The sequence below is a fragment of the Crocuta crocuta genome, unplaced genomic scaffold (assembly GCF_008692635.1).
Source record: "Crocuta crocuta isolate KB4526 unplaced genomic scaffold, BGI_CrCroc_1.0 scaffold64, whole genome shotgun sequence".
In the NCBI taxonomy this organism is placed as follows: Eukaryota; Metazoa; Chordata; class Mammalia; order Carnivora; family Hyaenidae; genus Crocuta; species Crocuta crocuta.
In genome coordinates, this window is record NW_027530640.1 from 5,490,063 (window position 1) to 5,515,058 (window position 24,996).

General features: G+C 48.3%; 1 protein-coding gene across 2 annotated transcripts; it reads left to right on the top strand.

The window, feature by feature from the left end:
- The first annotated feature begins 6 nt into the window (after positions 1–6).
- Positions 7–24,885, top strand: SLC22A5 (solute carrier family 22 member 5). 2 transcript variants are annotated; one of them, XM_077768600.1, is made up of 10 exons: positions 7–402; positions 7,085–7,188; positions 13,506–13,660; positions 14,659–14,830; positions 16,016–16,142; positions 17,791–17,891; positions 19,548–19,762; positions 21,773–21,955; positions 22,960–23,095; positions 23,461–24,885. In XM_077768600.1, exons 1-10 carry the CDS (start codon positions 10–12, stop codon positions 23,546–23,548), a joined length of 1,674 nt encoding a protein of 557 aa, XP_077624726.1. In that variant the 5' UTR covers positions 7–9; the 3' UTR covers positions 23,549–24,885. The 2 variants fall into 2 exon arrangements, with proteins under 2 accessions (XP_077624726.1, XP_077624727.1); XM_077768601.1 differs by lacking the exon at positions 21,773–21,955.
- The last annotated feature ends 111 nt before the right edge of the window (positions 24,886–24,996 follow it).

Genomic DNA, 24,996 nt, shown 5'->3' on the forward strand with positions numbered 1-24,996 from the left:
GCAGGCGGCATGCGGGACTACGACGAGGTGACCGCCTTCCTGGGCGAGTGGGGGCCCTTCCAGCGCCTCATCTTCTTCCTGCTCAGCGCCAGCATCATCCCCAACGGCTTCAATGGAATGTCAGTCGTGTTTTTGGCCGCCACCCCGGAGCACCGCTGCCGGGTCCCCGACACGGCGAACCTGAGCCGCGCGTGGCGCAACCACAGTATCCCGCTGCGGCTGCAGGACGGGCGCGAGGTGCCTCACAGCTGCCGGCGCTACCGGCTCGCGGCGATCACCAACTTCTCGGCGCTGGGGCTGGAGCCGGGGCGCGATGTGGATCTGGAGCGGCTGGAGCAGGAGAGCTGCCTGGATGGCTGGGAGTTCAGCCAGGACATCTACCTGTCCACCATCGTGACCGAGGTGGGTACCAGCCCCGGGGCTGAGGACGTGGGGAGGACCTTCGCACTCCACCCCACAAGGTGCGCGCTGGATGTTGTCACTCTCTCTCCCCCAGCACACTACACACCTCAAAGTGGGAATCCTCCAGTTAACGCTTTGAGAAGTGACTTCTAACCAGACCATGCCTCTCCCACCAAGAGTGTCCTGCTAGCCGCCTATGTTAATAGCTACCTCGAAGAGGGAGCCAAGAAGACTCTGGTGGCCCCTGATAGATACTCTAAGACCCTGAATAATCAAAGTCTTTTTCTAGATGGAGGAAGAAGTGTTGAGTAAAGTCAGAGCTTGGGCCAAGGGCCTGTCACCGCGCTTCTCTAGCCTCTTGGCATCTGTTCAGAGAAACACTCATTTCTTAAGAACTTTTAAAGCTAAAAGAAGCATGTGTTTAAATTGTTATGGTGCTCCTTTCTCTAGTTACTCTTTCCTCACTCATCCTCACCCAAAATGACAGTCTAGTCATACCCCATTAGGGATCACGTACTTTTTGCTCATGTTTAGTTACCAGAATTGTAGGACCCATGCATCTGAACATACATTTAGGCTGATTTGTTCACCTGGAATGTTTTAGAATATTCAAAGGCCATGTCATTGGCCAGATTTAGTTAAAGCATACAACTTCAGTTGATAGGAAATGAGGCGGTGGGTGGGGGTGGGGGGCTGCTTAGCTACTTTTTCCCCAACCACTTGGATTTTACTTTTTGGGTAGCTTTGTCTCTCCTGGTGACCCTCCAGTCATCAGAACTTCATGTATGGCATCACATTAATGGATGCTTGTAGATGTGCTTTGCATCTTATTCAGACACTGGAACTCTGACTCCCTGGAGTCTCAGCAGAAATGAGCTAGCAGAGCAATGAAGAGTCCTCCATAGGCACCTGGGTGGCCAGGTTCACAGAGTATCAGGCTTGGGGATTCACAGATGAGGGAAAGCTTCCTAGAGATGGCAGGCTCACTGAATCTGGAGTGTTTAGCTCGTCAGATAAAAGTCTAGAACAGCAGGAAACAACCTGGAAGGAGGGCAGGGTTCACAGGGAGAGCACTAAAGGGGAGTGTGTACAGGTCCTGATATGGCATCAGACCCTCCTATAAGCCCACAGGGGTTTTGGACGCCCCTTTTATGTTGCTTCTGGAGGCTGTCACTCTTGAAGGAAGTCTGAGTACTGCCTTGAGGCTCTTGTGTCCATGTGTGTGCACACATGTGCCCTGTATGTTTGGACATTTGATGTCCCCAGCGTCTGTGCTTACTTCCACATGTATGTAGTAGGTGTGATCTGAGCGCTGCTGGCATCTCTCAGCTAGTGATATCATTCCAGTGTCCTGAGGTGTTGGTACTTGACAAAAGAGGCACTGAATGGAGGTAGCTGACAGTGCTTTGTGACCCAGGAGTTGACAGAGAATCAAAACTTCCAGCCATCACAAGTCCTCACTCCTAGTTTCACAAACAAGTCTGTCACACCGCTGGAAGCCAGTGGGAATTGTGAAGGCAGAGGCTGTCCCCTCAGGTTGCTGGCAGAGGCCACCAAGGTAAAGCCATACTTCATGACACAGGAGTCCCTGCAAATTCTGCTTCTGGCTGCCCATGGAACGGGGGAGGCAGTGAATTCACGGGAAGCTCATGGCATCTCTTTGGATTTTACCTTGACTTCTAGAGTCCCTTGGCTTACTCTAGTCATTTGTTGTTACTTCACTGCCCCTGTCCTGCTTGGGCTGAGACTGGTGGTAGCACTGATGAGCTCCCAAAGGTCGGCTATAGTGGAAGGATCCTGGAGCTACATTGCTGCCAATGTCAGTCTTTCCTTTTATTGTATTTAGCCTATTTATTTAGCTGTCTTGGCAGTTTCATAAGAGCCATGTGCCCTTTTATCTACATATACATTGTCAGCCTTTGCAAGGAGGCAAGGTTAATACATTACTTAGCCCTTTGTTTTGGGATACTGGAATGTCTGACTCTTAAGTCCAAGACTGTTTCTCGTAGGTGAACAGTCACCCCTGGAAGCTATTACATTAACATTTTGATGGCACCATTTTTCTAAGACCCATTTTCTTCCAACCGGAACCTGGCCTGCTGACCAGTGCAGCCAGTTCCATGCCTGCTAAATGTTTCAACCCTGCCCTTAGCCCCAAATCATACATAGAGGTGTTTGTATCATACGTACATTGATATTGAATTCCTACTTGTTTTTCAACAGAAGATGAAAACCGTAGGTTTCTTGTTTAATTTTTTTTCCTTGTTGAAGTTAAAGTACGTACATGTAGTACTAAACGTTGTGGTTGATTTACCTATTTGTATCCCTCTGACATGAGACTGGTTACAGACAGGGTACTGAAGGAAATATTTAGTGAATGGATTAATGAACAGTTTAAGAAATGTCTAAAGTTTGAGAGCTAAAGAAGGAAAGGACAGTTTAATTCATAGAAGGGAAACTTGGAGGTGGTCAAAAAGCACTGACAAAAATATTTTAAAGATATATAACCTCCCAGCCCACAAACTATGGCCTGCCCCTATATGGATCTGTGACAAGGTATTGGGATTGGTGGAAAGTAGGTGACATCATGTGGCGAAAGGGAATGTTTCAGAATAGTTTGGTGGTCCCTGTGCTTCTAGGCTGCCTCTTCCCCTGCCGCTCAGTCATTCCTGGAGCACTGGAGAATCAGCCACCCCACTTTGCAGTGTTGCTTTAATCCCTGAGTGCTTCTTGGTCCAGGACTGCCCCCTTCTCTGAAACCTGGGTGATTTCTGAGGCTGCCTGGGCCACTTGCTTTTTAGGATCTCTCTAGCCCAGCTTATAGCCCGAAAGATTCTTTGAGAAACTTCTATCTCTTTGGGCACCCATGAGTTAGGGTGTTTTCAGCTAAGACGCAGCAGTCATCTGTGTCTCCTTGCTTCTGGCCATTCTCTGCTTCTCTGAACCTCCTGCCCCAGCCCATAGCAGTACTTTGACTCACTCCTTATTGTCCTGGAAAGCCTCTTTCTCTGAACTGGCTTTTCTGTTAGGTACCGATAGTCTTTGAAGATAGGACAGCCCTCACTGTTATGTACAAGCCCACCTGAAGGAAAAACCACATCAACTGGGAGGCAGGGCTGGGCTGGTCAGTGTGGAAAGACCTGGAGTGTGTGCCTCACTGTTATGTCTTTACTGACATGTCTCACTCAAGGGAGAGTGAGTGAGAAGACCCTCAGCTCTGCTTTTGGAGTTCATGGCAAGCCAGATAAGTCACTTGCTGGGTCCCTGAGGGCCCTGTACACATACAGTCTGAGCAGAACCATTTAGCCATGACTGGTCAGATTGAGCCCCACTCTAGCCAGCTGAGAACCAACACCCTGGGTCAAAGTTCTTAGAGATGACACAGGGAAGGGGGTGAAGTAGGGGGGGGAAAAAGAAAGAAAGAAAAAAAATTCTAGAGATTGAAGTTCAAGGTTCATTTGGGCCTTGAGCAACCAAGCCTAAGGTCCAAGCCCAAAGAGTACTGTGGTGTTGAAAGTCAAGAGCTCTTTTATTTATCTGTTCCCTCACTCGCCTATGTACCAGATAGCCTCTCCTCTGTTGAGCACCACCGGGCATCATAGAAGATATGGCAGCAAGTTCTTTGTCTCCTTGCCCTGACAGCCTTGGGGCAAGAATGTGCCATTAACTGCAGCAGGAGGCAGGACGAAATGTGTGTAGGAATACATGGCATTCAGTAACAGGTGGTGCTTACCAGTGTGTCTGACCATCGATGCGGTCAGGCTAGGTACATCTGAGGAAGTGTTTCTGCCCTCTGGGCACAGACCCTATCTTTTTTTCCTTCCAGCCGACCCACAGGTAAGAACATTTAGTCCCAGGGAAATACATCATCTCTCCATTTCCCATAACTGAGAAGCAGCTATAATTATATAGTGTATACAAGAGACACAGTTCTCTCAAAAACGTTAACAGCTTTGTTGAGGTTGTAAATAACAGAAAATAAGTGGCACAAGTACAGTGTACAATTTGAATAGCTTTGAGAGACAGATCCATGAGGCCATCACCACTAGAGAGGCACTTTTCTGACCAGGAAGGATGGCAAGTCTAGACTCGTTGCCAGAGTGCCTCTTAGATTTTGTTAGGCTGTGTCTGCCCTCACAGTTCACCCAGCTGAGGGATCACAATGCTAGACTCATGACCTGAACCTTAAACACACATTTAGTTCTAACACTGAGGCTTGTTATCATCAGCTAGTACAGCCCATCTCATGTACCAAGAGGAAGCATCTGTGAGCTAGTCTATAGCTGGTTCAGTCATTGCTGGGGAGCCTTGAGCTCAGGATAGGAAGACTAGATTCCTCTGCAAACACAAGTCTTGGGTACGTAGCCTGGACTCTAAGGGCTTCTCATCCCACCTCTCCTCAAGAGGATGCCAGCCCAATCCTGGAACCCACTGCAATCCATCTGGTGGCTGACAGGTAAGTGAATGGATTGGCTGGGTAGAAATCAAACCATGGCTGCCCTTATGTTCATTTTTTGAGACCTCTTATCTTTCCTGATGCTACTCATAGGCTCCCTGTCAGTAGAAAGGAAGTGTCAACCCAAGTTTGCTTTTGGAGGGCCCAAAGCCAGGTGCTGAGGATTGTTAAGAATCTTCAGTGGTGGATAAAGGGCCCAGTTACTCCAGGGAGTTACATACTTTCCCAGAGTAAGGACAGCCTGGACCAAGTGGCAGGGTTGTGGCCGCAGATACCGGAAAGACGCTCTGGGAACCTCTCCCACGAGGTTCTTCTTCAGGGCATAGTCTGACCTGGTTTCGGGTAACACCTGGCCTTGTCAGCACAGAATTCCTTACAAACCTGTGGTGGGAGACCTGACATTGTCAGGGAGGGGGCTACTGCTCCAGAACTCACTGTAGAAGCCCCTGTGGATTTCCAGTCTAGCTCAGCTATATCAGTCCCCAACCCTCATGCGAATCCTGTTCAGAAGCAGCTACTGACTCTTGTTTCTCATCTCTGTTGCAACAAAAGTAATGTATGCTGGCTGGGAATAGATCCCATCATAGTCAGAAGCTACGGTAGCCATGATCTGGCCTCTGAAGCTCTGTGTAACACCTAAGAGCCAGAGGCCGGCACTGCATCACTGAGTTCCCCAGTTCTCACCCCCTGGTCACTACCGTCCTGACTATAGTGGCCGTGTCTGTATGGGAGCTGCCCCAGGAGTGCCCACCCTCCTAGAAGAGAGACGGTATCTAGGTACTAGCACCACTGACGCTGCAGGGGTGGGAGGGCTGCTGTAGCCTAAGTATTCAGATCATGACCTGAGCCAAAGTGAGATGTTTAACCAACGGAGCCACTAAGGCGCCCCTGGACTTCCTCTGGATTGGAGTTTCAGATCCCCGCCTCTTCCTTCCTCCGCACCTTTCTCAGCCCATCCAAGGTGCATGCTCATTCCAGAGTGGAGACACAGCTGTGCGGCCAAGTGACCCTTACTGTTAGCTGTGGGGGTTCTTCGTGGACAGCCTCCCACCCCTCTAAGGTCCCCGGAGGCTACGTGCACACACTGCCCAGTGGGGCAAGGACGCAGACTTGTTTTTTCCCCTGTCACTCGCCTGGAAGAAATGCTTTCTTGGAAGCTGCCAATTCCCTCTCCCTCTATTACTAGGGAGCCAGCAGCCTGGCACCAGGCAGGCAAGGGTCTGCATTCCTGGAGGGCAGCCTTCTTGGTGATTACTAAGCACCGTCTTTCTCTGTTCTGGGAAACATTTTTCTGGGAACCAGTAAGCTTCTTGTTTTGGCTTTTCTTCTCTTTTTTTGGCTCCTTCTTAGGCTGGGGCAGCTCAGACCTGAATGTTCAGCTGCTTCCCCATGCCTGCAGATCTCTTTTTGTGGTAACTGTACATGGAACTATACACTGGGAGCTGGGAAACGCAAGCACAGCAGCCTGTTGCATACCCCAATCCCTGTTTTACACATGGGGAAATAAAGGCACAATGAGGGTGGGGGGAATCCTGTCTGACACTGCATAACCACTTAGCAGTAGAGCAGAAGCTAAACCCAGTTTCTTGACTCCCAGATCAGGGCTCTTGGCGGTAATTTTGGCCTAGTGTTTTTGGCACAGCATTAGGGATCCCAGCTGTAAATGTCACCTGAGGGTCCCAGGGCTCACTGGCCCAGGGTGGGGGCCTGGGTTCAGCTGCAAGAACAGATCAGCATGATGCATCCCTGGCCCTTTGGCCTCAGCCCTTTGCTGGATGGCTTGACTTTTAGAGCCCCAGAGCCCTGCTCTGGACCCATTCCTGTGCCATTCCTCCCAGTGGCCTCAACCCCACTGAAAGGGTACCCTGCTGCATCCACAGATTCTTAGAAGTGACCATGAAAGGCCTCGCCTTCTGCTGGATTGACACACGGGCACAGTACCTGCTCCCTACCTATCTCCCCTCTGCAAATTGGTAGCAAAACAGTGGAGCGAAAAGCCATGAAAAGCAGGACGGGAGGGGCCCACTCTCCCTGTGAGGGGGAACCTCCTCTCTGCTCCACTGTCCACGCAAGCCTTTGCGTGCCTGAATGAGCTCATGCACCTGTGCAGTAATGTAAACAGTGCCTGCAGGGATGCAGGAGAGTCTCATTTCATTTAACAAGAAGCCTTACATTTAAAACATTTAACAAAAGGAGTGAGTAATACGTCCCTTTGCTCCCTTACAGTGGAACCTGGTGTGTGAGGACGACTGGAAGGCCCCACTCACGATCTCCTTGTTTTTCGTGGGTGTGCTGGTGGGCTCCTTCATTTCGGGGCAGCTCTCAGACAGGTAAGGTGGGTGTCTATCTCCTGCAGCTGCAGGGGACCATGGAACTGAGCAAGGAGCATGTATGTTCCTGGCCCTTGACTTCAGGTGATAGTCTCTCAGCCCAGGGCCTTGTGTTTTAAAAGAAGAGGAAGCTGTGTCTATAGCATAGATTCCATACCAAGTAAAGAGAGCCAACAACCTCCTCTCTCTAATTCTTGTTGAGCAGAACAATCTGAGCCAAGTGTACCCATGATCCCACTGACTGGGAAATATGTCATAATTCACTTCTTGTACCAGCCTAGCTGGCCTTCCTAAGGTGACTCCTCTGTATCCCTCAGCTTTGGAGAGGTAGGCAGCACACACACATGCAGATGAACTTTTTGTAGATCTTAAGGCCTACAATGAATGACCACCTCTGTATTTCCCAAACCATCATTCTCTGCATGGTGAGAGGAGATCTCACTAGCTGGTAGTGGCATAACAGGCAGAACTCTCGTGTTCACGTTGATGGTGCCTCTTAGCTAAGAGTCCTTTGGGTATGTTACCTACTTCACAATAAGCATAAAATGTGCTGTTTTGGCCTATAAACAGCTTATATGTATAATTCCAAGGTTTTTAACTCAAGTTCCATTCATGGCTTAGGGAGTTCATCTACTCTAGGAATTATGTCCAAAATTTTAGAGATTGTATATGAGCTTTTTTTTCTGGAGGAAGGCTCACAGTTTCCATGACGTTCTCAGAGGGATCCATTATATCCAGTCTTCTTACCCCAGGGCTCCTCTGGAGAAGCCCACAGTGAGAATAGCCTTCACCAAGGTTCTTAGCTGTACTGGATCACCCAGTGGAGTCCCAGCATTCTCCTAGCTGGTTGGGGTCTAATAGAGAAGTTCAGGATGAGAATGTCATCCTACCTTAAGCACAAAGTCAAGGGCACCTGGGTGGCTTAGTTGGTTAAGTGTCCGACTTCGACTCAGATCATGATCTCACATTTTATGTGTTTGAGCCCCACATTGGACTCTGTGCTGACAGCTCAGAGCCTGGAGCCTGCTTCAGATTCTGTGTCTCCCTCTCTCTCTCCCCATTTCCTGCTCATGCCTCTGTCTCTTTCGTCTCAAAAAGAAATAAACCTTAAAAAAAAATTTTTTTAAAGAACAAAGCCATATCCTCCCATAGGACAGACTCAGGGGTGATGTTCTGCACGTTTAGATTATTGTCTTCACCTGAGAATCGTTTCTTCCTGAGAAATGTATGCTTTCTCACTAGATTTGTGTTTCCCAAGTGTCATCTAGCCATTAGAAAAGGTTCAGGGGTGCCTGGGTGGTTTAGTTGGTTAAGCATCCGACTCTTGGTTTCAGCTCAGGTCCTGATCTCACAGTTTGTGAGTTCAAGCCCCACATCAAGCTATATGCTGACAGTGCACAGCCTGCTTGGGATTCTCTCTTTCTGCCCCTCCCCCGCTCATTATCTCTGTCTCTCTCTCTCTAAATAAATAAATAAACTTAAAAAAAATTTAGAAAAGGGTCAAATTCCCACAGTCACCGTGAGCATTAAAGAGTCAAGTGGGCCATGACCACTGATGGACGATTCTAGATGAGCCTGAGACACCTGCTCTTTTGGAGAAAAGACCTTGCTTCCCTAGATCTTTAATCTACCAGCAGGCTTCACTTGATTACTTATATTTATCTAACAAGCACATAGCACCTACGATGTGTTAGACACTCTCATAAGCACTGTACAAATATAAAAGAAAGAACAAATCTCATCATAACCCTATGAAGTAGGAAGCATTCTTACTCTATTTTCACAGGTGGGGAAAATGAAACCCAGAGGAGTGAAATCACTTGTACAGTCACGAAGCCAGCAAGTGGCAGAGCTAGGATTTGGATCCAAAGAGCCTCTATGGCTCTGTTTTGTGTGGACTACTGTTCTCGGGCCCTGCTCTTCCAGAACTTGCCTTCTAGCAAAGCAGAATGTACTAAACAACTAATTGAGAGGCGCACTTGTCCTTCGTGGTGTAAGTGATACAGAGAAGCAGTACAGGAAGCTAAGAGAGGGTCTAACAGGGGAGGCCGGGAGAAGCTACCCTAAGGAGGTGACAATGTGCTAGGAGTTGAGAGATAAGTAGAAACTGGCCACTGATAAAAAGGTAGAGAGAGAAAAGAGCATTCTGGGCAAAGAGAGCGGTACTTAAGCCTAGACTCAAGAAGAGACAGTGCACTTTAGGGACTGGGAAAAAGTCCTCTGTGGTAGATGTGTGGAGAGCGGTATGAAGAGGAAGCAGTGAGCCGTGGAGGCCCAAGCAGAAGAGAAGGCCAGGCTTAGCTGACAGACAGGAGTTTGGGCATCAGTCATAGAGCAGTGGGGAGCTACTGAGAGTTTTATAAAAACAAGAGTGTAGTATAATCAGGTTTGTTTATTTTTTTTTAACAATTATCTGATAGCTTTGCAGAGGAAGGATTGAAAGGGAGAAAGAGGGGTTGTGGAGAGACCAACTACGAGTCTGTCACAGTATTTATGTGGGAGATGATGGCTTGGACTAGGCTGATGGTGGTAGAAGTGGAGAAGAGAGGTAGGAAGTCCAACCAACAGCCCTTGGCTGTGTGTTGGATGCAGGAAATGAAGGAAGATTTTGGACCTGCACAACAGAGTCCTTTTCCGAGACAAAGGACTCTGGAAGAGGACCATGTCTGTAGAAGATGTGGAGCTCAGTTTGAGTGTTCTGGGTCTGGGGTGACTGGGAGAGGCCTGAGTGAATGGACTGAACCTGCAGTTGCATGTGTGGCTAAGGTGCTCCGTGAGAGCTTTGGAGTGGAGAAACACATTTGGGAAATGTTAGCTCCATAGAACCCTTGGCAAAGCCTCCAAGTGTAGAGGAGACTGCGTGGGAAGAGTGTAGAGTGAGAACAGGGGCTGGCCGGGTCTGTGCTTTGAGACCTTCCAAGTGGGCTGGTTGGTGGGGAATCCCCACTCACGGGGTTGAGTGGCAGCTGAGAATCAGAGGAATTTCCTTGATATGAAAATCAAGGAGGAGGTACTCCAAGTTAGAAGTTCAAACTCAGTGCATTTTTCTGTCAACTGTGTCATGGGTTAAGTAGATCTTTGTGGGTTAGCCCAAGAACCTGATTACCGGGAACACCATGGATACCAAAGGAAAGTGTTCAAGTTCCTCAGATATGATCCCAAGCAAACAGTAGAAGCAAAATTAATGAGTACATTGAGGACCACCTTAGTCTCCTGAAGGGCAAGTGCAGTGTTTGAAAAACCTAAAAAACTTGTCAGCAGACTTCTTTTAAGTAGGGTCATCTCTGTTAAATAAATGAAGCAGCCAAAAGTGTGGCTGTTGTAGGTGCAGCCCTACCTTCAACTCCAAGATCACCTCTCAAGCTCATCTCCATGCCCACAGGGGGCACCACGCTCTGTGGGATGGACGGTTTCCGATCTCATTACTTCTACGCAAGTTGGCTCAAAAACCTAGGCCAAAGAAGTGACCTCAGAGCATTAGATTCATGCCCTCAACTTGTCTAGGGTATCAACAGTAACTTTTTATATAGGGCAAAGGTTTAGTCTCCTTTCTGGCATGTAATAAGCTTGAAATTCTAGAGCAGTTAAAATAATCCTGGGTTGTCACAGCATTTTACCCAAAGATATCGATTTACCTTTGTGTGTGTGAATTACAAGAGAGCGTAGCCCTGGGAAAAGGTAGACAGATATTTCCTGGTTTTCTAACATACGTGTGGTTGACGTTTTGTTGACAGGCTTTAAAAGTGAGCATTTCTGGTCCCAGCCCTGGACTTCCAGGGACTGGTACTATGTAAGGATTCCCTGGGTCTTTCTCTTCCCTACCACCCCAGGCAGCCCATGAGAAGGGAAGGCTTGGGTGAAGGTTATCCCCGTCTCCCTGTAGGAAGGGACCATCCCTTGGTTAGTGTGCAGGGTATTCTTGTTACGAAACAATGCAAGGGAAGTTGGTCTCCTTCCAGACCAGAATTTCTCAACCTTGTCACTATTGACATTTTGAGCCAGAGGATTCTGTGTTGTGGGAGACTATCTTGGCACTTTAGGATGTTTAGAAGGTCTCTGGCCTCTACCTACTGGATGCCATTAGCACCAAAATCAAATATGAAACCTGTTTCATTGGAGAGAAGCACCAACCTCTTTAATGTGGCACCAAGGCCTTGTGCAGTTTGGTTCCCCCACCCCCGACCCCAACAGTCTTCTGTTGAACAGCTGACGCCACTCACACTGGCTGCTGGCTGCGCATGGCCTCCTGTCCCCTCCAGCCACACTTGTGTATGCTCTTCTCTGTGTTCCCCAAGCACCCCTGTGACCTCCTCGACCATGAAGTCTAACTCAGGGTCCCTGTTATATATTACCCTGGTTCCTTTTGGCTTTTCTCCATTGCACGGATTGGAAATTGGTAAATAATAGGTGTTATCATCTGATTAATGTTGGTCTCCTCCACTATACTGTGAATGCTTGGTCCCTTTTGCCTACTTCCCCTGTCAATAATAACTTCTTCTTTGGGCCGCATCTCAGTGTCCCATCATCAGGGAGCCCTTACCTGAATGCCCACGTCCTCAACCCCGATTCCCAGCCCAGGGTAGTTTCCTTTGTTGTATCCCTTGTGAACCTGGGTGCTAATCCTTCAGTGCTTTTGTGTCTGTGTGTAATTGCACTTTCGGTAGTGTGGTTGTGTGATTAGAACGTGATTACTGTCTGTCTCACCACCCACAGGCTGTAAGTCCCTTGAGGGTAGAAACAAGAATTTTGTTTTTTATAATTCAGATGTATCCCTAGTGCCTAGTATATAGTTGAAATTCAAATAAACATTCATTGAATGAAAATGGGTATCAGCCAGCCCTGGCCAGACTCCAGCTGAACCTGCTAGGTTGATTGAAATATGTAGACTTGTTCCTCTCTGGCTGTGATACTATCTTTAAAACCGAACAAACCCCCCAAAAAAGCCCAACATTAAAAAAAATGTTTTCCTTTTCTTCTTCTTCTTCTTTTTTTTAATGTTCTCTATTTTTGAGAGAGAGAGTGTGAGCAGGAACGGGGCAGAGAGAGACATACACACAGAATCTGAAACAGGCTCCAAGCTCTGAGCTGTCAGCACAGAGCCCGATGCAGGGCTCGAACTTGTGAACTGTGAGATCATGACCTGAGCTGGAGTCAGACACTCAACTGATTAAGCCACCAAAAAAAATATTTTTTTTAAATGAACATAGATAGAGAAAACCACACAGAATAGGTGTGTGGTGGGTTAATGAATTATTCCAGGGAAATAACCTTGGAACGACCACCAAGTCAAAAACTAGAACCTTGCTGGCCACCAAGGAGCCCCTGTGCGCATGTCCCATCTCAAGTACAACAGCAGCCTCTCTCCACCATAAGTAACCACCAGCCTGACTTTTAAAGGAATCACTTCCTTGTGGGGTTTTCATAGTTTTATCCTCCCAATGTGTATCCTTAAACACAACTCTAGTCTTGCCCACTTAAAAAGTTTTTAATACGTCTTTTAGTCTACTTTAATTAAGGGATTCTGCCTCCATCCTTTGTCCTACTGTACATTTTATCTCTTGCACCCTGGGCTGTTCCTCTCTAGAATTTTTCAGTCTGGATTTTGCTGATTGCCTACTAGGAGTGCAGTTCAGCATACTCCTCTTTTCTCTGCATCTCCTGCAAATTGGTATTTAGATCTAGAGACTTGATCCGATCCAGGTTCATACCCTTTAGCGAAACTAGAAATCATGCATGTAGTATTCAGTTATCTCTTCATAAAAAGATTGGTAGCAGTCACTAAAACATAATGCCCACATCTGTTCATTTATTAAAGATTATAAAATGGTGATATTCTAATTTTATCACATCTTTTCTATTTAATAGTTGGAATACTTTCACAAAATGATATTTGCCCTCACCTGCTATTGGTTCCTGTTGGCATTCTTTGGATATGTGACAAGTGTTTCTTTTCCTTTATTTACCAGTCTTCATTTAAAATGACTGGTTTCTCCATCATCCTCCAAAGTAAACCACTTCTCTTTTAAAAAACTACATTCTGAATGTATGGATCTACACATAATGAATGCATTTCAATTCCTTGCAATCATTATCATAATCCTGGCACTGCTTTGGGGGCAGTCCTGGTGCGTGGGCTGCACATTGGCCGTGGGGAGGGCGGGTAACAGCACAGGGACTGGAGATCGGGACTGTCCCTGTACTGCACCCTGGCGGCACTGTCCACAGACCCTCCCTGGAGAGCCCTGGGGGAAGCCCGTCTTGGCGGAGGCCATCTCTGCCTCCTCCTCCCAGCTGGAACTCTGTCACTCTCTTCCCAGGTTTGGTCGGAAGAACGTGCTGTTTGTGACCATGGGCATGCAGACGGGCTTCAGCTTCCTACAGATCTTCTCGAAGAACTTTGAGATGTTTGCTGTGCTATTTGTCCTTGTGGGCATGGGCCAGATCTCCAACTATGTGGCAGCATTTGTCCTGGGTATGGCCATCAAGTTGGAGTTGAGTACTTGAGCCTGCGTTTCACCGTCATCCCACCACCCACTCTCTGCAGACAGCTATGATGTCCCTCAAGGGGAAATGGTCTCTAGCAACACCGGCCAGCACTGCTTGGTGAACCTAGTTTTCTAGGCAGTGAAATGGAGTCTCCTAAGTGCTCAGCCTTGAGTGCCCAGGAGCACTGTAGCCTGAATGCTGAATTCCAGTTCTTTTCTGCTCTCTGAGATGTGGGCCTCGGCCTCATTAGTATTCAATAGCCATTTTACTAGAACTCTCCCAAGATCATCCATTAAAAATAAGAGCCTTCCCAGAGCTGAGGTTGCTAAGGAAAAATGGAGACATGATGTGAGGAGCAAGGGCCACGAATGGCAGGCTTGCCAAGGAAGAAAACTGCCTCTTCTGTAAAGCATTGTGTCCAGTGAAACTGACTGGAAAGAATGAATTGATGTGAATGGACTTAAGTCTCGTGATGTTTAGGGTTTTAATTCCAGGAACACAGTGGGGTACTTTGGCCTGTTCTCACTGAAAGTCACCAGTCTCACTGGAGGAATCTGACTCTAGCTTATTGGTCTTTAGGTTCCTTGGGTTGTATGCTGAAAGGATTATTTCTTTCTCTTCACGTCCAGTAGAAGAATCTTTTCTTAAAAATGTTTCCTTTAAGCCCCCATGTGCATCCTTCATAGTGACTTCCCCTTTAATAAATTCTTCCTACATGAGAATTACATTTTGAGGCCTCACGTGGCATCTTGAGTGTACAGTTTAGGGAAGTGATAAAATTTTCAAAGTAGAACTGTCCTTGAGGAGCCTAAGAGGCCACACTGGGGCACCCCCGTTGGGCGGTCAGACCACACCAGGATCAGAATCCCACCCTTCCCTAGGGTGTGGCTGCTTTCATTTCTATTGAAAATTACATAAGAGAAGATTAATAAGGAAATAACCTAAATTAAAGTGCTAACATGACTCCTCCCTTGTTTTGAACAGGAACAGAAATCCTTGGCAAGTCGGTTCGTATTATATTCTCCACGTTAGGAGTGTGCATATTTTATGCATTTGGCTACATGCTGCTGCCACTGTTTGCTTACTTCATCAGAGACTGGCGGATGCTGCTGCTGGCGCTGACGGTGCCGGGGGTGCTGTGTGCCGCGCTCTGGTGGTGAGTGTCGCCTGTGCCCAGCGGTGCCCATCACAGGATGTCTTCTGTCTGGCCTTCACTAGGGGGCAGCAGCAAGCCACAGATCCCTATTTGGGCTCCTAGAGACAGGAAGTATAAATTAGTTGTAAGTTGTTTCAGAACGTTTTTTCCACGCTCGGAAAAGCCAAAAAGGAAACAAAAGAAAATCCCCAGACATCAACAGACTTGTTCTCAGCCCTGTGCTGGGTTTTTCGAAGCACAAGGAGAGGAAGAAGTTGTAGCCAGGAGATGACGGAGCCTAGCATGACCTTCAGGAAGTTATCAGACTGACAAGACTGCCTAGGCCCTGGTTCTGGCTGTGTGTTGCTGAGGCCTCCCACCACAGGCACTGGGAGAAGAGGGGGAGCACTGGAAGTGAGAGTCCTCTGGGTAGCTACACGGAGGAAGCCAGCCTCCATATGGGCTTCCAAGATAGAGAACTTGGACAGGCAGAGAGGAGGCCATCCATACCAAGAGGGGGAACACAGCAGAGGGGCTGAGGCAGGAATCGCCCCTTGAAGTTGGGGTTGGTGAGATCACTGCTCCCCTCAGAGCGGAGAGCTTTTCAGAGCACAGTGGGAGAGGACACAGAGGACAGCAGGGGTCCTGGTCATGACCAAAGGGCAGAGGCCATCTGGTGAGGTAGAAAATAAGATCCACAAAGTCTTAAAAGTCCCAGGTGCGTTTATAAACATAGGTAGGGGGTCTGACGAGTCACTTGGATGGAGCAGGGGTGGGAAGTGAGGAAAAGCTACAGGCTAAGAGGCCAGAGCAGAAGCTTCTGTGGATGCTGGGGACAGGCAGATAAGTAGCGCAGGGCAAGAGTCTGGTCTGGACCAGGCCCAGGACTGAAGCCAGGGTTCAGAAGCCTATCTTGTGCCTTTCTCCTTAGTGTCCAGCAGGTGGCACCACCCTCCTTTAGCAATGGAAATGGGCAGCCTAAGAAGGAATCCCATCCCAGTGTGCAGGCCCGTCCAGATTTTGTGCACTCTTGAGGGTACTCAGAAGCTCACACTTCAGGTCATTAGTGGATATAATATCGACCATCTCTTTGCTTCAGACATCCCCCAAATGCAAACTCTAAAACCCCATTTCCCACTTCCACTTCTGCTGCACCTGGTCTGTTGGGCAGGACCAACTCAGTGAGATTATCGCTTATACTTCCAGGTTCATCCCTGAGTCCCCCCGATGGCTCATCTCACAGGGACGATTTGAAGAGGCAGAGGTGATCATCCGTAGGGCTGCCAAAATCAATGGGATTGTTGCATCCTCAACTATCTTTGACTCAAGTGAGGTAAGCGCCATGAGGGAGTTGGGCGGAGGGTGTCCGTGACCATGATTTTAGAACAGCACCACGCATGAGCCCAGCCCTCTCGCTACCCGAGCCCCAGTTGTCCCCCAGCAGGCCCTGTTCAAATTCACATGTTGAGAAGAAAGCACCAACTGTCAAATCCCTTCACCTTCACCTCTGGTTGTCCTACTTCATGTAATTCTCTTCTAGGCAATCATATAGTTAAAGCATTAATTTGAATAATAAACGCTTTGGGTAAGAGGCCTTTCACGAAGTTGGCATTGTGGGAAATCATTGTTTCTCATGTCTTATGCAGCTTCTCATCTTAAAAAAAAAACAGTACATAAAATACGGAGCAAGAGTGGATTTGGAGTTAGAAATGTCCAGTGTCCCTCCACCCACCCATCATCAGTTGTTGCATATCATCTTGGAGCCAGCTCCTTTCTGATACCCGCCTCTTCCCCCTACACCAACCCTCTCTGCAAACCCTGTTCTCATGTGCCGTGAATAACTTCCTGGCTCTGCCTTATTCCTGAGTCTTGATTCTCCCTCCTGTTCCCTCTCCTTCCGCTATCTACAACAGGCAGTTTTCCTTCGTCTCTTGACTACCACAAGAGGTTAGAAGTTGTAATTGCTGGCTGATCCTATGGGGAGACAAGGCTGTAAGAACAGCCACCAGCAGTCATGGCTGAAGTGTGCGCAGAAAGAACATGAGAAACACTCAGGATTCAGGTGCAGACCAGGGCTTAGGAAAGGGAGACCAGTTAGTACAGGCATCAGAGACGTGTTGGCCCAGCAGCAGCTCCCGCGCAGCACGTACTGGAAGGGGCTTTGACGCACAGATGTCAGGGCGGGAGTAGATGGCAGGAAGGGCTCTTAAGTGTGATAGCCTTGGTGGTTTTTCAGTGAGGGGTCAGTCTGGGTAAACCCATAAGCCCCACTAGCATCTTTGAGGAAATGAGGATATTTCAGTGGCCCCATTAAAGTCAAAAATTGACCTTTTGTTGAACTGCTAACTCGAGAAAAACAAACTCCAAAGCTGGGTTTGCTTAAGAAAGCAACATCAGTGTGTTTAGACGTGTGGTTTATTAATGTTCTTGGCCGTGCCAAATTTCATAGGAAGTTACTCTGGGTGAAGCGGAGGTCAATTTTCCTGTTTTTCTATCTGAAATTTTGTGCCTTGGAAGTAGACCAGTAACTACATGGTATGAAGACTCAAAACATCAATTCTCTTAAAATATCAGATCAATAAACTGCACAGCCAGTTTCTCTCTCTGACCCAGAGGGCAGGGAGCCAGCCTCAGGAGGGAATGCTCCAGAGGACTCCCTGGAATGTGGCCACTGGTGGAGGCTGGGGGTGGGGCAGAGAGGGAGCTGTCAGCCTGGGCCTCTGCCTTGGCTGCCTCCCCTGAGGGACTGGTCACCTACTTTTCCTTGTTCTTGTTCACGAATGTGTCATTGATAAGGCCTGGGCAAGCCTTCCGCAGCAGTGTAAGAGACACTAACCACGCTTCTTCTTTTCAAGAAAGAAACATAAAATGCTCGCCACCTTGGAGCAGCAGAAAGCTAAGATGCTAGGGTTCAGGTATGCTTTTGAGTCTCTGAGTCTCCATCCTCTCTGTCCCATACACTTGTCATATCATTCCTGCAGCTACAAGACCTGAGTTCCAAGAAACAACAGTCCCACAGCATTCTGGACCTGCTTCGGACCCGGAATATCCGAATGGTCACCGTCATGTCCATAATTCTGTGGTGCGTAAGTGAGACCTACCTGAAGCTTCCTGACACAGCTTCTGGCAGCGGCTGTCAGGCCTCTCATTTGCACATGTGTGTCTCAGACCAAAATTGAAAGCCTGTGTCATCAGAAAGTTAAGGGATCTGCCTTGCAATGAAAGAAGTGGGCATATCACAATTTTTAGCTTGATGGAATCTCAGAAAAGGAGAATGAAATCTGTTGTGGGGGCTTTTGGGGAAGCTTTGGGGACTTTGGGGAAACTCTCCATGTCCTGAGGCAGATCCTTGATCACTGTGGGCCCTAGTTTGTTTCTGTCTCCTGCACCTCAGACAGCGGCTGATGAGGACAGGGGAGACCTTTAGGAAGGCGCTAACTGAAAATGTTATGTCCTTCCCATTACAGAGACTGCTAAGTTCTGTCTGGAATTGTGGAAGCAGGACATCCTCCCTCTGGGATTTTCACAGATTGTCCTGGAGGCAGGGACATGGCCGAGATGTCCTCGGGCTCCTTCTAATGAGGCATTTCACTAAGTGTGTCAGGAAGGCATTTGTGAGTTACCAGAGCAGGGGGCACAGCCCAGTGCCTCGGGATCATTGGCTCAGTGGCCAGACCCTTGGGATTATAGAATACCTGAGCCTGCTAGGTGCGAACGGCAGACTTCTGCTCAGTGTCCTTTAGTACTAGAGCCGTCATCTTTGGGGCAGCCAGCTGTTTTGCTCCCTCGGGGGATGTTGTGAGTCACTCACTTCCAAGGAATGGCCCAAGACCCCTCAGGGCAGTGAACCACACCTTTGTTGGCCTCAGACAGGACCAGTGCTCAGCCTGCACCACAGACTTGCCAGCCTGTGATGAGTCACCTAGTCTGTGGTTCGCCCAGGTGCTCCTCCAGCTCTGGATTTCCCAGGGACTCCTGGACGCTTCCTTTTTCCTGACTGTCACAGTTGTGGTTTCAACATGCAGATGAATCAAAACATCCTAACACCTAAAGGTCTGGTTTGCCAGAGTGCTGGTCATCAGTGGAGAGAATGCCTGCCAGGGGCAGGGTCCAGGCCTGGGACACTGGGAAGCTTGGAGATGAGATGATGTGGCCCTGCCATAGGAGCTCTTCCCATCCTCTGAGTCCTGTGGGGCTGCGGCCAGCCGCCCCTGCCCAGCCTCCTCTGGGGCCACAGACAGAGGCTCTGCTCGGGGGGTCTTTCTCCAAATGTTTGACCTAATGATTGTTTTATCTTATCCCACCAGTCCTGTCACACCTTACTTGACACCTGCCTCTTTTCTCTCCCTCCTACTGCATTTTCTGGATTTGTGGGTGGGTGTGGGGTCAGAAGGCAGGGAAGTAGCTTTTGTGAGTACTTTGGCTTAAGGTTTTTAAAGTTGAAAAGCACGTTGGAGGTGGGTTTTTACTTTTACAAAGTAAATCTACCCGAATTCTATAATCCTTCTTGCCAGGACTCTTTCTGTTTGAAATGCTCTGAAATTGCTGTGGCCCGGGGTAAACGTGGGGCGAGGAGGAAATTATCTTTTGTTCTAAGAAGTAAGACTCAGGGCTAAATCCGCTGCCCTCCTGGCGAGGATAATTTTGAATTTCCTGCAGTAATTGTACTTTACAAGTTGTTGAGGTTGAGAGGCACGTGGGTGCTGCCTCTCCAGCTTTCTCCCGCCCCCTGTTCCAGGATGACCATCTCAGTGGGATATTTCGGGCTATCCCTTGACACTCCTAACTTGCACGGAGATGTCTACGTGAACTGCTTCCTGTCGGCTGTGGTCGAAGTCCCAGCATACGTGCTGGCGTGGCTGCTGCTGCAGCACGTGCCCCGGCGCTACTCCATGGCCACGGCCCTCTTCCTGGGGGGCAGCGTTCTCCTCTTCGTGCAGCTGGTGCCTCCAGGTAGGGGCCACGCGCGTCTGTGGTCTGGGGTTTTCACAGACTCACCCTTCTCTACCAGGCTGTGTCTCCATCCCCCCACCCCTCTGCCCCCTCCGACCCCCAGCTCCTCACCCCCAGCCAATAAAGAAGAAAATGAAATCACGCTGCAACAGCTCTCTTGCATATCTGCATCCTCCACCAAAAAATCACGAGAGTGTCTCCTGGGACCACACCCTCGTCATAGCCTGGGCTTTGGGGGAGTGGTGAGAGCTGGTGGTGAGTGTTTACTCTCCCAGGTTAATGTGTGCATATGTGTCTTTCTCTGCAGGGTAAGGGGGAAGAAAGGGAGCCATCCCCATTACTCTCGAACCTTGGCCCTATGTTAGTCATGTATTTATTCAACAAGTAGCTCCAGAGTGCCTCTGTCGGCTGGCCAGGCGCTTTGCTTGGGGCTAAAGATGCAGAAGTAAACAAGTCAGGCAGAACCCCAGGCCCTCCTGGAGTTCACATGCTAGTTGAGAAGACCACAAACAAGTAAATAAAATGGTTAGTGTGCTACAGACTGGGTCACCTTTGATAATAATGATAAAGGACATTGGAGAGTTAGTTTAAATAGAGCAGTCAGGGACAATGTCCTTGAAGAATGGGCATTTGCAGGTGAGCAAGAACATAGGTGAAGTGATGGAGAAGGCTGTGAGAGAGTCTGCATGTAGAACATTTCAGGCTGAAGAAACAGCAGAGGCAGAGACCCTGAGGAGGGAATAACTGGCATGTCTGAGAAGGAGGGAGCTGGTAAGAGGTGAAGGGACGGAGAAGGAACAGGCCAGGCACAGCATGGGTCTCACAGGCCATAAGCTGGATTTTTAAAAAATGCTTATTTTATTGATTTTTGAGAGAGAGAGAGAGAGAGAGAGAGAGAGCATTTGTGGCAGAGAAGAGAAAGAGAGGGAGACAGAGAATCCTCAGCAGGCTCTGAGCTGTCTGTGCAGATCTCACAAACCGTGAGATCATGACCTGAGCCAAAACCAAGAGTTGGAGGCTCAACCAACTGAGCCACTCAAGTGCTCCGATTTTTTTTTTTTTTTTTTGAGAGAGAAAGAGAGGGAGAGAACATGTGCATACACATGAGTTGGGGAGGGGCAGAGACATAGGGAGAGGGAATCCCAAGCAGGCTCAGCACCGTCAGCTCAGAGCCTGGTGTGGGGCTTGAACTCACAAACCATGAGATCATGACCTGAGCTGAAGTCGGATGCTTCACCAACTTGAGCCACCTAGGTGCCCCAAGTGGGTTTTATTTTTAAAACCATCTTGGCATCCCACTGATGAGTGGGAGGCAGCCTTTTTCCACAATTCACAAAACCGTGTGTGGACCTTCGTATTCTCTTATAGTATCCAGATACATGGATTTGGGGGCCTCTGGTGATTGTTTGTGGGCCCCTAAGCCTGGCAGCATTCTGCTCAGGAACAGCGTATGTACATAGAGCTCACACCAGAGCTCAGGGTGACCCATAGGCCACTATCTCCTCGTTGGTACAGCGAGCAGGGTGGATCAGAGGATCATTTCTGGGGGTCTGCTGGCCTACAAATCGCCATAGTCTGACTGAGGGAAAGCATGAAATGAGTTAGAATGGAACCCCCATTCATCCACAGGTCATTCATTCCTTCCACAGTGCCTACAGTATGTGGTTCTGGGGTGCCACCTGACCCCTCGACAGGCGTGTCTTCAATGACTTCTGGGCTGGAGCAGGTTTACTTGGGCTATTGAGAGGCTCACTTCGGTGGTCTATAGGCTGAGGAGAAGGGCGTGTCCTCACACAGCCGTGGGTCCCAGCCTCCTCTCAGTTAGCAGCTTGGAGGGACATTGTGGCTACAGCCTCTTATCCCACAGGATCCCACAGGTCATTAGAGACACTGTCCCCCATATCCCAGAAAAGAGAAAATATGTTTGCTTCAGGCAAAAAAGATACAAAATGCCTAATAGCAGCGTACCATGGTTTGGTGCCTTCTACTTCCTTCCCTTTGCTTCTCCAGATTTGTATTACTTGGCTACTGTCCTGGTGATGGTGGGCAAGTTTGGAGTCACTGCTGCCTTTTCCATGGTCTATGTGTACACAGCCGAGCTGTATCCCACAGTGGTCAGAAACATGGGTGTGGGGGTCAGCTCCACGGCATCCCGCTTGGGGAGTATCCTGTCCCCCTACTTTGTTTACCTCGGTAAGTCCTGTGGGCTGGGGCATGCAGGAGCCATGGGGTGGAAATACTGATTGCCTTTAATGTGAGCCCTGGTGGGTTGTTAACAGCGGAGAAGGCACACACAGCAGATGGGATCCATCCAGGACCAGATCTATGCCTAGAGAAGGCATGGGTCCAGGCACACTGTGGAGGAGGCACTCACTTGTAAACAGAAAATGACCTACACACTAGCTAGAAATCAGTGAGATAAGTAGAGTTTTGTCTCTGCTCTGGCCATCCCAGGCCTTCCATCAGAAGATCTAGTTCCCTTGTCCTAAGAAACTGCAGGTGGTATAATTGAAGACATTTCTTCTTGGAATCAGAGTATAAAAGGAACATGGAGCGCAGGAGGTCCATTCAAGAGGTCTGATGCAGTGCGAATTATTGTAATTTGGAGTACCTGGTTTTATACAGTGGTTCTGTACTGTGTGAAGATCTGCCTTGTGCCATTTTATGTAGCAGGGCACAGTTTTTCTCTTCCTTGGAATTATTTCCCCATGGCAGCTGCTGTCTCCTGCACACCCCCATCCTGCACATCTTTGGGGAGGGTTGGTGGCCACCTTGAAAGTACCCAGAACGTGTTGTGAACACACTACATGAATGTGACAAGCAGAAACACCTTATCTGGCCTGAAGGCAAAGTGAGCAGGTTGTGACATATCTGGAGAGGTGGAGGAGTTATTGCTGTCCCTGGATGAGAACCTCGAGTTCTGTGGAAATCCAGCATTGGGAGATAGGAAGAGGCCCCTCCTCCCAGTCGGCACCCCTTCCCTGCACCATGAGGTGCTATAGGACCTCTGGGCATGTCTCTGCCAACTCTGGGCTCTGAGACCTGTCTAGGTGCCAGGTTCCAATCTGGCAGCTCAGACTGGGAGACACAGAGACTGAGAAAGCACGTGGTCCCCTTTAGAGTCCTAGGAGCACAGAGGGAGGAAGAGAAGCCAATTCTGACTACATCCCTGGCTTAGGGTTCTGTCTTTGCCATAGGTGCCTACGACCGCTTCCTGCCCTACATTCTCATGGGAAGTCTGACCATCCTGACAGCCATTCTCACCTTGTTCCTCCCAGAGAGCTTTGGCACCCCTCTCCCGGATACCATTGACCAGATGCTGAGGGTCAAAGGGTAAGGTTGTGCTGGGTTGCAGTGTTGATGCACTGGGTCTGGGCCTGGCTGAGAGTTCCCCACAAACTCTCACAAATACCATGGACTAGTTTAGCCATGAGAGGGTTAGAAATGGCAAGGTGTTTACAAACTGTCCTGTCTGGTCTGAGCCAGACCGCCGTGTCACCGTGTGCATCTCCTCTCCACCCCCCAGCAACTCTGGGACAGTGAGACCAGGAGAGACCTTTTAGAATCTGCTGTAAGATTTTTTCCCCCTTAGTGAGATCATCTCAGTTCTGGGTTTTGTTTGACTGTTTAGAGACTGGTAGACATCTTTTTTTTTTTTAAAGATTCATTGCTAACACTGGTTTTGTTTGTTTTTATAGAATAAAATACAGGCAAACTCCAAGCAACACAAGGATGTTAAAAGATGGTGAAGAAAGCTCCATAGTCCTTAAAAGCACAGCCTTATAACACAGCATCCGGTAAGGGAGAAGGTGAGGAAGGAAACCGGGTCTCGTCAGAAACAGCTTGTGCAGACACCGAGCCCTTCAGTGGTGGACATCTCCGCCCTTCATGCTGTTGCCTCTGTGTCTGACTTGCTCCTGGCTGAACACGTGGAATCAGAGGCTGCATGGGGCCCGAGCGCACTACCTTCCCTCCAGAGCAACAACTTTAGATACATCTTAACTCCCAGACTTGGAGGATGGTGCTTCTTGTCGCTCCCTAAGAAGTTAACTGTTCACCAGAACCAGTGGGACCTGGAAGAATAGGAGAGGCACCTGCTAAATTTACATCTTAATTTTAGACCTCCTGAAAAGTCTCCTGATAAAACTGGAGGTGTGATTATCCCCCCTAATCTTATCCCCATTTCCCTCTAGTGGTGCACTTTAGAGGAAAACAAATAATTGCACAGGGAGTTTGCTTTCTCACACTTTCTTAGTCTTAAGGGGTATTAAGTGGGATTGTTGCTCCCCCAGGCAGGAGAGCACAGATCTGGGGAAACCTAAAGGTAATTAATACAGAAGGAACTGAGCACATAATGGAAGAAGGGCAAGTGCATTGATTTGTGAGTTCTGGTGCCGTTCGGTGTGACTACCGCGTAGATTTGTTTACATCCGATCAAAGCATTGGGCTTGTCCAGGCCCATACAAGGTGCATCATTGAATCTGTTATTCTTGTTTTCCACTGCTGTGTGATTCACATCTCCTGCTACTGTGGTTTCTGATGTCTTATTGGAAGGAAGTGTATCAGTGAGAAAGAGAGGCAAGCAAACTCGTCTCTTTTCTCAAAACTATACTGTAGATTTTGAATGTTTGTGTTTTGTTTGTTCGTTGGTTGTTTGTTGTGTCTTTTTCTGCTTAACTTATTTGCCCTTCAGAATAGACTTTAGGAAAGGCTGGTTCTTCAGCCTCCTAGTTTGTGTCTTTGTTGTTTTTTATCCAATCCAGAATCACTCTGGCGATGGTCTGCCGTTGCCATTTGTGCACAGAAATCAGCCTTAGCCACAAGCACTTCTCTGAGTGCCAAAAATGACGTCATTGTAAGAGTTCCTTTTGTGATACCTAATCATGGGGAAAAATTACAAAGAAGAAAGTTAAATTGTGTTCACAGTCTCAGAGTTGCTCACTTCAGTTGTGTAACATTGGGAGATATGTTGTGTTCGGTGTAACTGTCTTTTATGATTATGTTACCACGGTACTTTGAAAACAGATGCTTCACCTGGATAAAAACCATATTTTTGTGAAAGCTACTGAAGTGCCTTGGGAAATGAAGATCTTTTAATAAATAAAATGATTTTTTAAATAATAGCAGCTGCCTACAGCCTTTATGTCCACAAGTTGGTGAGTCATGCCACACCACCACCTGACTTCTGTCTGGGTCAGCTGGGGCTAATTCTTGCAGTGATTGGTGATTAGCCT

Excerpts from the sequence above, each read along its gene's own strand:
- SLC22A5 (XM_077768600.1), top strand. The coding sequence starts at position 10 with ATGCGGGACTACGACGAGGTGACCGCCTTCCTGGGCGAGTGGGGGCCC. Across the intron at positions 403-7,084 it reads TGTCCACCATCGTGACCGAG|TGGAACCTGGTGTGTGAGGA; the intron begins GTGGGTACCAGC and ends GCTCCCTTACAG. Across the intron at positions 21,956-22,959 it reads CCCCTACTTTGTTTACCTCG|GTGCCTACGACCGCTTCCTG; the intron begins GTAAGTCCTGTG and ends TCTTTGCCATAG.